Source organism: Cryptomeria japonica, chromosome 3 (assembly GCF_030272615.1).
Source record: "Cryptomeria japonica chromosome 3, Sugi_1.0, whole genome shotgun sequence".
Classification (NCBI taxonomy): Eukaryota; Viridiplantae; Streptophyta; class Pinopsida; order Cupressales; family Cupressaceae; genus Cryptomeria; species Cryptomeria japonica.
The window spans coordinates 795,924,806-795,943,133 of NC_081407.1; the positions used below are offsets into that span (position 1 = coordinate 795,924,806).

Consider the following 18,328-nt stretch of genomic DNA (forward strand, 5'->3'; position numbering starts at 1 on the left):
TAAATGACGAATGTAGAAGAATGACTCGATGTTCGCAAATGATAAAAACCAAGTACGAATCATAGGAGAAATGTTAATGCGACGCAAAAACCTAAAATGAGGCAATGCGCAAATGTTAAAGTATGACTCCGCAAGCGTTGACCATTTTTAGGTGTCTACAGATATAAGTATTGTTAATTTCTGTCTACCTCGCTTTCAAGAAATGGTTGATTGTTCTACTATAGAAGTGGGTAGATAAATGTTCATTTTAAGAAGATTTTTAGGCTAATAAATTTTCTTACAATGACGTTGATGTTCCTCACAACTAATTTTTATAGCAAGCACACATTAGCAATTGTTTCTTTAATGAATTCCCCTTAGATTAAGATGATATGGAATCTACTTTAGAGTAATATAAGAACTAAGCTTGATGTGTGGCTTGTTCTTAGATTGTTTATATTTCTTGTTAGAACAACATGATTCTTTCTATTCCTTAGGCTAAACAAACAAAGATTAACATTAAGATGTATTTAAGAGATCCATGGAAGAAAAAATATGATGGTTGATTTAACTTATTACTGTCATTGCGTGGTGAAATTGTTAGCTAAAATCGACCAAGTACCATAATATAGCCAAGACAGCTGAAGAAATATGTGCAGTAATGGGGAAGGCTCATTGGGCTACGGCAGGTCTTTTGGTTGTAGCTGCTGTTATACACAACATTGAGACTGCCAAACGTGTTAACAAAGAATGCCTTGAATTATTGGCATCAATTAACACAGTGGGGAAAACTCTGAGTAGATTTAGCAAATTGCAAGTCATACCAGATGAAATGAAATCCACTGTAACAGAGGCAAAAACCGTAATCGCCAAAAGTGCTGCTTGTTGTTTGTCTATCATACACTCCCCAATACTTCACAAGTAAGCATTATTAAAATCTTGTGTAGATTTTGTTTAATTCTGGAGTTTATAGAGTGGAGTTAAGTCCATCATTTCTACTGGTGCAGGTTTATCTTTTCTTCAAAGAATGAAGAACAAATCTCTTCGTGTGCAAAGCGATTAGAGAAGCTACAACACGATCTGAGCTTCCAACTCATCTTTGCTGATTATACAGAACGACACGAGCTTAAGAAAAAGAAAACACTAAACGAAGGTTAATATTTTTTAAATATTTTTTCATCATCATTATTATTTTTAAATGTCAAATTATTTATGTTGTTTGTTGTTGTATTTCAGATGAAATTATTTCATTACCGACTTCTCCACATGGAGGTGAGTTAATTCGTAATGAGATGAAATGGTTATGTTGTGTGTAAATTTATATCAAGACTTTTTGTTATATCATTGAGAATTTTTCTTCTCAGGTGGAAATCAACCGGATGGAAAGACCAAAGGTAAAGTTTTTTTTTTTAATTGATTAAATGAATTGTCATGTACCTTCTTTACAATTATTGCATTTTATTGGAAATTATGATGACATAAATTGTTCTAATTTATACAATTAATATAGCCTCCTAAGATGATGTATTTAGAATCATTGAGCATTTTAGTGCACCAAATAAATGCGCGTCATTATTGATTGCACCTTTAGTACTTTAGAATGTGTATTTTAATGGTGTTTTCTAGAACATTGAATGCATTTAAATATAAGAACATAACGTAGACTTAGACCAAACATGAATTTAATAGTCTAATATAGAAAATAAAAATATCCAATTGACCTAACTTAAAATTTCAAAAACTTAGAAAGAAAGTATCAAATTGTGGAGAAAGTATTTTGAAAAAATTTCATAGAAAAGAAGAAAATATGTGTTAATTTTCAACGAATGTATATATTTATCACACTAGCATTTTATTCACTCTAACAACAATAATGTACCTATAAAAACTATGAAATTACTATCTCATGCTTGCAATTTATAGAGAAATGGGAAGAACTACAAATAATTTTTGAAAAATAAAAGAAACGCACATCAAAAAATGAAGAGACTCTTCCAAGAATAAAATGTAACTCTAAATGAGTTGTGAATAGAAAAATTAACCTCCACAACGATAAGAGATGTCATCTTTAAAGTGAAACTCCTCTTAAAAGCTCATATCTCATTGCTAGGCATCCAAAATCATCACTCAACTTAGATGTGACCCACCAACAATATAGAAGATCTACTACTCAATTTTCCCAACCAAATTAAGAGATTTATTAAAAATAGCTCCTTAATTGTCACTACTAACTCCATCCTCTTCATGAATGCATATAACAACCAATGCCAAGATTCGAGAAGAATATTAATGATAAATTATTTTTCAAGCACACGCTCTGAATCTAAGATCACTTTTTAAGAGTGGTGGAGACACATAAAATATACTTACAGTTGTAATTTTAATGACACCTAAATCTAACATTTGATCTTACTTGGTTATATGCAAATACATCCATAAGAAATGAAAATATAATAAGTAGAAGAATTAAGACATGACATTCCTACACTATACCAGTCTCACTAGCTTTTCAAGAAAATCTACAACATTATTGAAATTTTTAACCTTATCTAATAAGACCTTATCATTATCAATCATTTCTCAAACACAAAATGATATTGAATATTAACATGCGTAATATAATTATGATATGCTAGTTTCTAAAAGTGTAGGTCTACAATTCTAAAACATAATTTATTATCGAGGGCCAAGGTTGTCATTAATGAGCGTTAAATAAAGGTTCATAAACATATTATAAAAGGTCTAAGACTAATCCATAGGATGCCATTCATGTAGATAATATTAAACAAGATTTAACTCTCCCCCCCAACACACACATATAGAACAAAATATAATGGTATCTGCATGTATTATTTGACTCCGAATTCTGTCTAATATCTTGAAAACTTGACCCAAGCTTCGTTTTATTACTTTAATAAATTATATTATACTTTGGATCTTTTTACAAACTTTGAAAACTTGTTTACGTTTCACAAATTTTGGGAATTATTAAACCTTTAGGATTTTGTCTCATTTCTATACAATTCATTTACTTTTGGACATCGCAAAAATCGAACCGTCTCTTTCACTTTATCCTAGTTACAAAGTCAAATCATTTTTAAAACAATAAACTATTTTTCATTCTTCTTAAGTTTGTGAACATGCGGAAAGTGTAACATATGGAATCTTTACCATTTTTTTATTCATTTTCCTTAAATCTCCTTTTTCACAAGTTAACAATTTTTGTGAATGAATAAAATTTTCACACCTTTTATAGGTTTTTGAATCTATGAAAAGTGTGACATATCAAATATTTTCTTTACATATATATTTCTTTTAGCATATTGAACATTTCAATATGTTAGGAATTTAGGGCATGTGCACTAAGATGGACCATCAAAAAGTGGCCACTTAAATTTTTGGTTCTATCTTTGTCTGCATATTAGATTCATTCACTTCATCAGAATATATACATGTGTAGCGTTGTCTACTTTGACATGTCCTATCTTCATCACCTTTCTAGGTCTGTTTGTGCCTATTCTCCAACTTTAAGGCCATGAACAACCTTTTGTGGGTCCTACCATTGGATACCCACCTCATTTTAGCATTGGTTTGGTCCTGATCGTGGTTGGACCAAGGCATAGAACACCCTAGTATGGACCATGGTGCCCCAAAATGCCATGGTCCCGCTCAATTAGGCCCTAACTTGAAATGGGGTAGGGGCTATATCTCATCGGCATATTTGATCCTCTTGCTCCGCATGACTGTTGGAGGTCAGCCTAATTAGTAATTGACCTAGAAGCCACTATATAAAGACATTTTATCAATCTTAGCATTTGAAGTCTCCATCTAAATTTGACATAAAACATTATTGCATCCATGAAGCATTCATTATCAGGCATTTTCAGAGATCTTCAAGGCTTCATATTGCTCATTCAACCATTGTGGAGCTAAATTACATCAATATTATGAAAGTATGTGTGTGGGATTATGGTTTTGTGTTTGTCATGTCATTTCATACAACACATGATTTCATTCAAAGAGCAAAGCATCATCATCAACAAGTGCATATTTGAGGTATATCTATTCAACATTTATTTTAGTATTTGAATTATTTCTTTCAAGGTTAATTCCTAAATCAAGGTTTGAGTTAGGCAAAATTCTATTCCCAACAATTTCCCCCTTCTTTTTGTGTACTGAAAATTGGTACAAAGCTATGTTTGGAAGGATCAACATAATGTTGGAATCCATGAACACTGAGAGGCGGGGGGGGGGGGGGGGGGGCGTGAACCAGTGTTCTACTGGTAATAGTAGTTTTGAACTTATTACTTTTGAACTGGTTAACAATAAATAAAGTTAAAGTGCATAAACCAAATAACACATAAAGAAGCAACACTATAACACCAATATTTATACATGGAAAACCCTGCAAAGGGAAAAGCCACGGTGGGGCTGATACCCACAATATCTATACTTGATCAAGTTATACAAATATTACATTGAGGGGATTGCATATGCAATTAGGCCAACTGCCTAGAGCTCACTGCTCAAATAGAAGTCTCACAGTCTCACTGACTTACATAATATTACAAGATGATTACAAAACAAAATGAACTTATAATATGCATCTAACCATGTTGGATTAGTTCTAGTTTAAGCTTTGTTAACCCTCACTATGTACTGGTTATGCTGATGCTTTTTCCTACTTTGTTCTGCTACCGATTTAGAATGTGCACATGAATCTACACACAAACACTTCCTTTCACTGACCAAAAAGCATATCATCGATCTCTTAAAGATTCACAATCAAAATCGCATTTCATAACTTCTATAATCCATCGCTGAAAGGATCTCCTTAAATACCCCTCTAAATTTTTACCATGTCGGCTTCAATGAAGAATATAATCTTGTCGGTTATTGGATCACGAGGTATTTCATACTTAATCCCAATGACCATGTTGGCCTTCACAAGTAACAAACATTCCTTGACAGAAATTGTCAATGCCACAAGATAACTTAGTCAGGACCAATCCATAACTGGGTTCCAAATACACATTATCAGGATGATGACTTAACCGGTTGAGTGTAGAGAATACCGGTTAACCCAATCAAAGAAAAATTATAAATTAATGAATCTCGATAAAGAATACCAACACTTGGAGATGAGTTTCCATCAATGATAACCCAAAATGCCATTATCCCTTACCGGATGAGTGTCAATTGCTAATAATCTCCCCCTTTGGCATTGATGGCAACACTCATGTGAAAAATGATGCTATCACTAAATCGACCTCTGAATCAGCACATCCTGACCTGTATATGAATCTTCTATATACATCTAATACTCCTCCCGAGCAATATATACATTTTTCACTTTACTCCTCCCCTTTGACATCAATGGCAAAGTGAGGTCCCCACAAAGAATTATGTATAGCTATATACACATGTCAGTTCTATACAAGCTTCAAAATATCAGCATACGTAGATTTGAAAAATGAGAAATAGGAGTCCCAACCTTGCTTGAGAGAGTCAAGAATGGAGGTAAATCCATTCAAGAGACTTGCATAATATTTAATTTCTTCTAGTATAGTCAAATCCTGCATCTGCATGTAAGATATACATTCAGTCTTGTGAAATAACATATTATCCAATCAAGGACCAATGAGATTCTGAAGCTCAATTTCTCACTTTATTGGATTGTCCCTTTCCTTTTCTAATTTCAAAATCTGATCCATGATTACCAAAATTGGACCATCCAAAGAACTTGTAAGGTTAGCTGCCTGGTTGTAGGAGCTGGAAATCTAAATCTAATTATTCTTGCAGTCTAAAAGCTGCTTGTCTAGCGAAGCTGTGAGCTTGGCAAAATTTGGACAAGTCTTGTAAACTTTACCTCCTTCCTCCAATGTTGTATCAATGGATTGCAAGAAATTTTGGAGTTTACCCTTTTTAGATGCAATCATTTGTAAGAATGTTTGGTTTTGGGCTTCAACAAATTTATCCTTCGCCTCATTTATTGAAAATTTGAGCAAAGAATCATAGTGCTTAGGAATGAAATAAATTAACTCTTGCAATTTACCGGATGAGCTTGCGCTCTCCTGTGCCTGGAATTCAGGTAGCAATCAGTTCAAAACTTCAAAATTGTGCTTAATCAACTCCTTGTCCTTAGATTCCTCCTGGGCAACCTCTTGAGTTGCTTTGGCCTGGAGTGTTGCTGCCGCCAAAATTTTCTCTGCCAGAGAAATCTTATGGTAGGGTTTGTCAAAACTAGTGGAGATTTATGACAAATTACCTTTGGCAATGGATGTGGTGTCAATTTCCATGCTGGTAGGAAGATCTGTCATAGTTTCCTTTCCTTTGTCTATTAGAGATTTATTATTTGTTGAATCCTTTATTTGCTCTACACCAATGGCTTCGCCACTTGGTGCCTTATCCTTATCCTGTACATCCTCAGTAGTTCTATTGTCAATATCCTTAGCTATATCCACCTTTGTATCCTTTTCTTTCTCATCATTAACCTTTGTATCATGTACATTGATTGGCGAGTTATCCTCTGCTACAAAATTTGACTCACTAGCCGATACAGTGGTATCTAGTGGAGTTCTAGTCGGTTGATCTATATTTATACTTTGTTTCTCTATTGGTGTCATTTTGTTGTCCCCTGGTAATTGTATGTTCTGTGATTGAATAAAATTGGGGCTCAACTCATAACCTAAATTTAAAAGAATTCAAACCCAAGTGTCTATTGTCTCCTTCCTGATTTCTTCAAATCTTTCCAACATTAAATTATTTATTTTGTGTTTTAGATTGAATTCAGATGAGCCAGTTTTATTAATCAAATCAGTAACCTCAGCCAGAGTTATTGATGGACAAAGATTCACTAACCCAGTTTCCTTCATCTGTTGGTCCAAATTTTGTGCATGTAATTTGCTGACTTCTAGATTATCATACAATCCTTTGGGCAAAATTTTCTCTAACTCGATTAATGTTCTACTGAAAGAATCAAGATATAAAAGAATTTCTTCCTCAATCGTCTTTTTATCCTTCTCATAAAATTCATTAAAGAATGTAGAAATGCTGTCCAAATCACCATCATTAATTATTTGATCAATAATTTCTTGAGCATCTAATTTCTTCTTACTAGTTCTTCTTTTGGTGTCCGATTTAGACTGCTCATCAGACTTAGGCTTTTATTTATGTACAATGGTGATTTTAAGTTTGCGGGGAGGCTCTTTAGCTGGTTTAGCCTTTTGTTCTTCCTTCTTCTCCCGTACTACCCTTGCAAAAATACCCTTCTTCTTTAGAGTAACCTTAATTTTTTCATCTGATTTGGTCTCCTCCAAAGAAATTGTCATATATTATCGGGTTGTCTTCTATTTTATCTTTACTTGTTCAGTCGGTTTAGAACTGATAGGCTCAATAGATGATGCTTTCGGTTGCTTGGAAGAATCAGTATGTATCAGGACCACATTGGGTGTGGGTTGAGCAGCTTTCTTGGCTTCCCTCTCTTCCTTCATTTTGTGTTGCATTTCTTCTTTTCTCTGGGCTTCAAGAATTTTAACTCTTTCCTCTACCTTTTCCTTATCACGCCCTTCACTTATTAGGGTCTCAGGTAAAACCTTGGTCATTTTCCTTCTAATGGCTAATGCAACTTGTTCTTGGTGAATTTTCAGACCTTTCCCCTAGGCTATGCTAAATTTCTCCTCATTCTCATCAACTGTTGCTTGCAGTAGATGTTGAGCATAAGCATCTAGTGTGGCCTCATCCACCTCGTAACCCATAGGAATGATCCAGACTATCCTAGGCTAGACTTCTTCCATCATGCATTCATCCTTATTTACCATAAAACATATTGTATCTATATATTTTTCTGCTATACATTTAGGAATCCTAGACTTGTTCTTCATTTCCTCCTGAAAGGTTTTGAAAAATACCCATAAATTTGCCTTTTTTAGTTTATCCCCTTGACTATCTAGAGTTTGGGCTATCTAGGTGGCTACCGGGCAATTAAAAGCCCATTGTATCTTCGCATAACTAAGAACCATACCCAAAAAGTAGAATGTTAGGCAAATGACAAAAGAACCATACCACAAGGTGTTTTTCTTATCTTGCTTGATCTTCTGAAGGTTTGAAATCAACTCCTTCAGCATCACTCCATAGAGATTGTAGTGTGCATCCTCATTCACCATTTGGTGAGAAATCAAAATGTTGTTACCAGAGGCAGAGTTCAGCTGGTTTAACTAGTAAACTTTGTATCTAATTACTATGGCAGCAAATTTAACATCATCAACTCTCATCGAATGACCATCAAAAGTGGCACGAGTGAGTTTGCAAAGTTTGGCTTTGGATAGTTTGCACCTAAGGCCAAGTAGACCTCCAATCTTGTGGAAGTAGGTTGTTTTTCATCACTTCCTATGTGATTTTATAGGGCCGGTCCAACTAGATGAATTTACCATGAATACGGCTCATAATAACAGACCTATTCTGATTCGTCAAATGTAGGAAAATCCATGAATTAACTGAAACCCTTCCTCTACAAGTGGGCAAATTCTAGTTTCAGCTGGTTATCTGTAATGAGGTTTTTATTGAAAATGCAAGATAACTCATAATCCCCAAGCTCCTCGATGTCGCAGTGAATATATGCCCTAATGTCTTTCGTGTGAAGAAAAACATAGCAGACGCTCTAGAAGGCTTCCAATGGTTCATCCAAAAGAGATTTGAAGGGGCTCTTCTTGAATTCAGTTTAAGGGTGGTTCTTAATTTCCAACAAAAAAGGAGTATCGATATTGGATGAAGAAGCCATGATCAAAGAAGTATCAAAACTAGGGTTTCTGCTAACGAAAAATACCTCAAGAAATTGTTGGAAGATGAAATTGCTTTCGAGAGAAAATGCTCGCACAAATTGCCTTGGACTCTTGAATGCTCTGGAAATCTCTCTTCTAAATGCTCGATCACTGTGTGAAGAAAATAACTCAACTTTCCCTTTTTATCGTCGTTAACCCTAATTTTTCAGTCATAAATGCTATCGAGAAGTTTTGCTAGGTCACATAGTCCGCGAGTAGGTTTTGGTAAGCACTTGAAATTTCCCAAGTATCCATCCACAATCAGAATTATCTGACTACAGATCTAATCCAGGGTATTTGCATGATCTTTAATAATTTGCCTACCCCTAAGGCAGAGTGCCTTAGTTACCAGTTGTTCCTGCTTTCGGTGCAGGACTTGATGACTCTATCAGGTGTTCTGTCGGTTGTGTATCTGATCTTCTTACCCATCTTTTCTCATGTTGTTTTTTGATATATTCCACCTTTTCCTTTCCTTTCTCATTTGCATTTCTAATAGTTACTAGTGGGTTCTTACTTTTGCAGTATTTAGCAATATGTCTAATCTTGTTGCATGCATAACAAACAATATTGTTCTTCTAAATTGCTTTGTTTAACCCTGGATTTCCTTGATTTCTTTTTTATCTACATTGGTTAGCCATATGTCCAAATCTACTTCATGCATGACATCTTACATTTCCAAGACCGATGAATGATACATTGTTCTGATTATTCCTATTTCTACACTGACTTGTTATATGACCATATTTATTACAAACAAAGCATGTACCATTGAATTTGTGAGGATTAGGTTATCTTACTGGTGATTCATGGTTTCACTTGTTGGCCTGATTATGCTTTTGACTGAATGAATGATCATGCTGTGCAATATTAGAACTTTCTCCATATTCATAACCAAGACCTCTCTTGTCATTAGCATCTCTTTGACTCTTTAGTAATTCATCAAGTTTTGCAGAGCTGTCTTTGAACTTGTCCTTGTATTCATTTGCAGTGAATAAGTCATCTCTCATGATTATAATATTTCTCTCAAGTTCCTATTCATTGTTTTGAGATTGGGTCAACTCAAGTTTTAGCATGTCATTCTCATGTGTCAATCTGTTTCATTCATCAGATCTTTCCTTTAATGCTTGAGCTATGTTTTCTTCATTCTTATTCCTATCTTCAATCTCTTGACACATTCTCATGGTTAGGGCTTGCATCTCATTCTTAAAGATATTGTTCTCCTAAGTAAGTTTCAGACATTGATCCTTCATAGCATCTTCCTCATCATTGTTCTAATTTTGTAATTGATCACAGAGTTCCTTCCTCTTAGCTTGAAAAATTGAGAGATTTCCTTGCAATGAAATGATGTGTTCCTTGGCTTGCATTAGTTCATTCTTCAGTTTACTATTTTCCATCTACTCATTATCAAGATCCTCAAAAGCTAGTTGAAGTTGTTGTTGCAGATAGGTTTCCATTGATTCGAAATTTTGGATCTTCCTCAAGTGCTTAAACTTCTTCTGAGGAACTAGCTCTGATACTAATTGTTGGAATCCAAGAACACTAAGAGGGCGGGGGGGTGAATCAATGATCTACTAGTAATAGTAGTTTTGAACTTATTGCTTTTGAACTAGTTAACAGTAAATAAAGTTAAAGTGCATAAACCAAATAACACATAAAGAAGCAACACCATAACACCATTATTTATATGTGGAAAACCCTACAAAGAGAAAAACCATGGTGGGGCTGATACGCATAATATCTATATACTTGATCCAGGTATACAAATATTACATTGAGGGGATTGCACATGCAATTAGGCCAACTGCCTAGAGCTCATTGCTCAAATACAAGTCTCACTGACTTACATAGTATTACAAGATGATTACAAACAAAAATGACCTTATAATATGCATCTAACCATGCTGGATTAGTTCTTCTTTAAGCTCTGTTAACCCTCATTGTGTACCAACTTTGTTGATTCTCTATTTTTCTCTGTTCCGCTACCTGTTTAGACTATGCACGTGAATCTGCACACAAACTCTTCCTTTCATTGACCAAAAATCATATCATCGATCTGTGAAAGATTCACAACTAAAATCGCATTCCATAACTTCTTTAATCCATCACTGAAAGGATCTCTTTAAATACCCTTCTAACTTCTTACCATGTCGGCTTCAATGAAGAATATAATCTTGTCGGCTACTGGATCACAAGGTATTTCATACTTAATCCCAATGACCATGTCGACTTTCACACATTACTAAAAATTCCTTAACATAAATTATCGGGACCACAATATAACTTGGTCGAGACCAATCCATAACTAGGTTCCAAATACACATTACCGGGATGATGAATTAATTGGTTGTGAAGAAAAGTGAATATCGGTTGAGTGTAGAGAATATCAGTTAACCTAATCAAAGAAATATGATAAATTATTGAATCATGATAAAGTATATCAACACCTAGAGATGAGTTTCCATGAATGACAACCCAAAATACCATTAGCCCTTACCGAATGAGTGTCAATTGCCAACACATTATTCATAGAGATGAATAGGTTCATCTTTTGATCATGATAAATTTGGAGGACCACGATAAATTGTTACTACTTAGTCCAAAAAAATTAGGCCAAACTTCTAGAAATAGATCCGTGACATCTTATTTTTATTAGATCCAAGTTGGTGTCTCCATACAACAATTGTAGATCACTATTTCTTCCCGAACACTTCAATAATCACCTACTTTGCCCTAATCTTGTACAATCCAATTCAATTCAATTCAATTTAAGGAGGATAGAATCCTATTAAAAGAGCCTTGAATCTAATTAGATTCGTGTTCTATAAAGATTATATCTATTATATTTCTCTCCTCCTAAATGTAATGGTTTTATTATCTTAATTTAACCCCAACCCTAATTTTCACCATCACATTTTGGTGAACCTGGCTTCTTACACCACTATTTCTATTTTGTGTTCTCAAATCTGATTTTTAGGCATCTTAATTTTCAAATTTGTACTCAAATTATATTTTAAATCAAATTACATAAATTTAGAGGTTAAATTCATAAAAACCCTAATTTATTTTTAATTTGATTTGTGGGTTGTATAATTTGTAACTTTTATTTTTAGAACTGATCTTATACATTCACGATGGCACTTAATAGATCTGATTTATTTTCCATATCACATATGATTACATTGCTTTTTACTTATATTTATCATAATCATGTGATGGATAATGGTTTCTTTCATTTCACATTGCTTCATTTCATTTATAGCACTTTGGCATATTGCATTTTTGGAATTTCAAAAATGTTTCTTATGAATCAACTAAATTTCAAAGCTTTATCCACGATGCATGTTGTTTTATGGTGATATTTTTAGGAAAATGCATTACATATGTCGATCATATAAAATATTTTGTAGATGATAATCCTAGAGATGCTAATGAAAAACCTAACACTTGTACCTCTCCTAGAGTATCTCATGTGAATGAAGAAAGAGCCTATACTCCTATCAATGATCTCTCTAATGGAAAGAAAGCATTGAAGTGCAACATACCTTATTCTCCTATAACTAATCTTAACCATCAAAACATTTGTAGAGAATATGATGTTATGCATTTCATTTATTATTTATCCCCCAACATAACATTAAGAAAAGATGAGGCCTTAGATGATAAGGATCTTCCTTCCAAGCCTATCAAAGAGGATATGCATGATGATAGAAAGGAGAATGTTTGTACAAAGGATATTCCTTCTTCATATAATTCTCCCTTTGTTCCTTCTAGATATACTTATACTACAAATTTTAATGAAATTAATTGTTATACTGCTTGATTAAAAAGATCTCATAGGAGTGGCTATAACATAATATCAAAACAAGGTTATAAACAACAAGGACTTAAAAAAAGTTAATAAAGAATCAATGTCCCTATAAACCCTCCTACACAAACTAATACTAAATGTCTAGGACATTCTTATCATTCACCTATGGATGATCTCCTTAGAGTTTAAAATATTAAAGAGTACTTTGCAAGACACAAACTCTATTGTCCATCTAAAGGTGCTTCTTCCTCAAACACTCCATTTTTCTCACATCATCAAACTAGTGACTGTTGACCATTTTTGTGTCAACCTTAGACATGCTGATAACCATTATAAGATAACCTACTGGCTAAAAACCCCTATTCGTAAGGCCCCTATTATTTTCCTACGTTGACTGGTTGGGGTGGTCATTTCACTTAAGGCCCACTAGCTAGAGGGGGGCTTATTTATTCTTCTACCACCCCTTTTTACCTGCTACCGGCTGGCAAAGGGCTTACAAATATATAATGGCCTTATTGCAGTATCGCAACAGTTGGAGCTAACCATTCACTCAACATTGCGATACTTGGTAGCTTTACCACAATATCACTATGGTCAAGAGGGATTGCCTCTCCCTGTGATATGGAAATGGACACTATTGTTGACTCTAAGATGTTATTACGTTATCGTGGTCATCTACGGTAGCCACTGGGTAACTTTTGCAATGAGATGACCGATGGTGGGAGGCTTTATGATGTTATCGCAAGGTCATAGAGATTATAACTAACTGCCACTTGACCCTGTGATATGGTGAGAAGATTCTAGTGGTGTGAGGGTTTGTTATTGTTGGTGTAAATAAATATTCATTATGGATATTATTACACTTTACTTAAGTTAACTTAGGATAATGCATCTCTTCATAGTTTGGATTTGAGACACTTAGGGAAGTGTGCACATAGGTATAGAGCTTGTAGGAGAAATTCCACCTTTTGTGGTCTTATTTTGCTATTACACTCCACATTCGGTGGGTCATCCACCTCTTGTGGAATATTATATTATTTCTCCTACCTACCCCTAGTATTTCTTACCTACCCTTGTTTCTCATTGAGCCACATGTCATGATTGTGTGCTCGTACATCCATATGGCCTTACCTATATAAGAAGGCTTATATTCATTGTATTGGTGAATCTAGTTGATCATTTTCATATTGATGAGAATACAGTTTGTTCTTGTCATTCTTTTGTCTCTATTTTTATACTTTTCATTGTGCCCTTGATTTTGGCAAAATCTCACATGGTATCAGAGCCATTGGGGCTTCATTGATTGGTTTTTGGAGACATCATGGAAGGCTTCTATTTTTGGATCTGAGGGATTGCATTTTTCGGAGGCATCTTAGAGCGTTTTCGATCTCACCATTGCGTCCAGGAGGCCGTTTCCATAAAAATCGAGTATAAATTCGACCTATTTTGGCGAAAATTGATTTTTGGGTGTGGAGGAAATTTTTTGCCCAATTCGGGCGGTACGGTATGAAATTTTCAGATTTTTTTCAAAAAAAAAAAAAATTTGAAAATTATTTTCCAGTTTGAAAATTATTTTTGGGATCTGTACCTTCTACCTAGTCAATAGCGCACAGTCAGTGCCCAATCAGCAGCACCCAGTCAGCACCCAGTCAGCATTTTCTTTGGAAATTTTTAGACCCCTCTCCATTGAGCAGTTTGGATTTTTGGGTCAACTTTGGAGGCCCATAACTTGCTCAATTTTGCTCCTTTTTGGGTGCAATTTTTTTTGATTTGGGCTAATTTTTCATGCTCTTCACAGTGGTGTGGTTATTTTCTGGTTTTGGTGCACAAGTTTTTTGGAATTTTCAGATTCTCTCAGTTGTACCTGTCCAATCCTCAATTCTACAACTTCAAAGGCCTCATTTGAGCTCACACGACCTCCTTTTCAAGTGTCATTTTTTTTTAAAGTGCATGTTTTTTCATCTACTTTCATAATCTATGATAAGATTTCAGAGATTTTAAGTAGAAATTGTACTTTCAGATATTGGTCTTATTTGGCCTATTTGGTACTTGTAAATTGCTTGGATCTTAGTTTAGATCTCTTGCATTATTAGTTTGAGTCTCTTTTGGCCTTATTGAGGTAGTTTTAAAATTGAAATCAGAAGTCCACTTTGCCATTTTTTGCAAGTGGCCCATTGTACATGCACTAAGTATAAAGTGCCAAATCATCACTTTTGGGGGGTTCTTTGATTGAGTGAATTTGGGGGGGTGTCTTGTGTGATTGTGCCTCTCTTTCCTTGTGGTCTTTTTTTTTGTTGCAATGAGTCCTCATAAATTTCCACCTTTAACTCCACATAATTATGCATCATGGAAAATTAAAGTATGGAGCAAATTAATGGAAAAAGGTCTCACGCATTACATAGATGGACCAATAGCAGCACCACCTGATCCTAAGGCTGATCCCAATGCTTAGTTAGAATGGATCACTAAGAATTGCATGGCTCTTGGAACTTTGCACAAGTATGTATCAGATGACCTCACCTTTCATATTGAGAAGTGTACTACAATCAAAGATGCTTGGGATATGTTTCAGAAATTGTATGGTCAAGTTGATGAAATCAGAGGTTATAAGATTGACAATGAGCTCACCAACTTGGATCCCAAGAGTTTTGATACAATCCAAGATTATGTCACCAAAGCAAATGAGCTAAGAGCAAAGCTTAAGGATTGTGGAATTGACAAAAAGGATGCTCAGTTGATATTCAATTTGTTGGACAAACTTGCACCAGAATATGCAGCATTTGTGTCTAGCTTCCAAACTCATCATTTGACAATGGGGAGTTCCTATGTTATGCCTTCATTTGATGCTTTCACAGAAATGTTGATATTGGAACAATCTAAGTTGTTGAACATGGGGCTTCTCAAGTCTTCAAAGTCCAAGGATTTGGTGGCTAATCGAGGGAATCAAGGAAGTCAAGGCAAAGATTCCAATAAGAAGAAGAAGAAATCTAAGTCTAAGCCACAACAAGAAAAAGGACAATCATCCTCTCCATCTCAAGGCGATTTTTCATCCTCTTCCAAGAAGGGGACACCACCTAAGAAGGATAAACCAACTTGTGCATATTGCAAGAAGTATGGTCATGATGAGCATCGATGCCACACCAAGCAAGTTGATGAGTTGACAAATCTTCTCAAGAAAAACAACATCAACTTGCCATCCACCTACAAAAAGAAGGATTCATCTCCTTCCTCTTCCTCACAGTCTAAGGGAAAAGGGCAAGCATTTGTGGCTACAACATTTCTTCACAGCAATGGATACTTGACTCAGGTGCCTCATATCACATTGGTTCTACAAAGGAGCAGTTTTCTTCATTGGAGCCATCTAAGGTACCTCACATTTACATAGGTGATGATACACAAGTAGAGGTTGAAGGGAAAGGTTTAGTTGACATGGATGATGGAACATTTGAGAATGTTCTCTATGTTCCTAACTTGTCTACCAACCTTCTCTCTATCTACCAAATCACTCACTATGGGAATGGGAAAAAGGTTGAGTTTACACCAGATTCAGTTGTGGTAAAGGAACTTGATGATGATGCCTTGGTAGCAGTGGGACAAGTCAATGACAACTCAAGGATTTATTCATTCTCCCACTTTGTGCCAAGTTCACCTTCTAGGGCCTTGCTTACTCATTCAAATTCTGAAAGTAAGCTATGGCATGAGCGGTTTGGTCACCTCAACTACCGCTATCTTCATCAACTCAGCACTAAAGACATGGTCACAGGTCTACCTCGAATTAGTTTTTCAGAGGGTGTATGTTCAGGTTGTTCCATGGGCAAGCATCCCGAAGAGAAGTTTGATAAAGGGAAAGCTTGGAGAGCTTTGGAAGTTCTTCAACTTGTTCACAGCGATGTAGTAGGTCCATTTCCAGCACCTTCATTTAGTAAGGCCTGCTATGTCCTCACCTTCATTGATGACTACTCCCGCTTCACTTGGGTCTACTTTCTCATTCATAAGAGTGAAGTATTTGACAGATTTCAGGACTTCAAGACTCGTGTGGAGAAGCAATCCGGGAAAGTGGTGAATATTCTTCGCACAGATAATGGAAGGGAATATGTGAACAAAAGACTTGAGGATTTTTGTACATTTGAGGGAATTGTTCTTCAGCATTTTGTTGCATACACTCCACAGCAGAATAGAGTTGCAGAATGCAAGAATAGAACTCTCAAAGAAATGGCTAGCTGTATGATTCATGCACGTTCTCTTGATCCCACCTTTTGGGCCGAGGCTATCAGTTGTACCACACACATCCAGAATCAGGTTCCTCACAAAGCTTTGCAAGGTATTACTCCTTTTGAATCTTGGGCTGGTAGGAAATTGATTGTGAGACATTTCAGAGTCTTTGGGTGTCCAGCATGGGCTCGCATACCTCCGCAGAAATGCAAGGCATTGGAACCATAGAGTCGACCTTATATATTTGTTGGATATCCTAAGGGTGTTAAGGCATATAGATTGATGGATCCTGAGACACATGAGGTATTCATTGAGAGGAGTGTTCACTTTGAGGAAAGCTCTCCTAGCTTAGCCTCTCTACCTCCTCCACCTTCCTCCATTGTGGATAGTGATGCTAGTGATTTAGATGATGAGACTTCTTCAACTCCGACTTGCAGGGTTACACCTCCGCAGGGTCCACTTGTAGTTGAGGAGCTTTGTTCTCCACCTCCACCTAGACCTCGTTGGGCTCGACAGACACTTAAGTCTTCAGGTTCTCTTGTTGGGGATCCTTTAGATACACGGAGAACTCGATCACAACATCAGAATCTTCCACATGCATTCATTGCTACCACTTCTGATCCACAGACATTTCAGGAAGCATCAGGGGTTCCTAAGTGGGACCAAGCTATGGAGGAAGAGTATAGTTCCTTGATGAGGAACAACACATTGGATTTAGTCCATCTCCCTAAGGGGAGAAAGATGGTTCAATGTAAGTGGATCTATCGGACCAAGTTTGTAGCGGATGGTAGTGTGGATAAGTATAAGGCTCAGCTTGTTGCGAAAGGTTTCTCTCAGGTAGTAGGTGTTGACTATATTGAGACCTTTGCACCTGTAGCCAAGATGAACTCCTTTCGCTTGACACTTGCTATTGCTGCAGCTCATGGTTGGGCTGTACATCAGATGGATGTGAAGAGTGCTTTTCTTCATGGTGATCTTGATGAGGAGATTTATATGGAGCAACCACAGGGTTTCATCCAAGATACTTCTTTGGTTTGCAGACTAAGGAAATCTCTCTATGGCCTTAAGCAGGCCCCCAGGGCTTGGTATGCCAAGATAGATTCCTTTCTTCTCTCAACAAGGTTCACCAGGTGTCATTCTGATCCGAATGTCTACATTTTGCGATAGGATGACTCTCACTTGATACTTGTGCTCTATGTTGATGATTTGATCATTACAGGGAGTACCGCATCCATCATTAGTAGGGTCAAATCTGCTTTGCATGACAGATTTGCTATGACTGACTTGGGTCTTTTGCATTGCTTTCTCGGGATAGATATTTCACAGTCACCTTCTAGGATTACACTATCGCAGCCCAAGTATGCTCTTGATCTACTTGCACACTTTCATATGGCTGATTGTAAGCCTGCCTCAACTCCCTTTCTTTCAGAAGTCAAGCTTGAGGCTCAGTGTTCTTCTCCACTAGTTGATGCCACTTTGTATCGTCAGCTTGTGGGTAGTCTCATCTACT

The 18,328-nt window shown here is 36.0% G+C and overlaps 1 protein-coding gene across 3 annotated transcripts in view; it reads left to right on the top strand.

Moving 5' to 3' along the window:
* The first annotated feature begins 587 nt into the window (after positions 1-587).
* LOC131075899 (uncharacterized) overlaps positions 588-18,328 on the top strand; it is a 138,122-nt gene continuing 120,381 nt past the window's right edge. For all 3 annotated transcript variants that reach the window (XM_059218583.1, XM_059218585.1, XM_059218584.1), the window contains exons 1-4: positions 588-900; positions 987-1,132; positions 1,216-1,251; positions 1,344-1,373. In XM_059218583.1, coding sequence (XP_059074566.1) covers positions 641-900; positions 987-1,132; positions 1,216-1,251; positions 1,344-1,373 — 472 coding nt within the window. In that variant the 5' untranslated portion in view covers positions 588-640. The remainder of the gene's footprint in view (positions 901-986; positions 1,133-1,215; positions 1,252-1,343; positions 1,374-18,328) is intronic.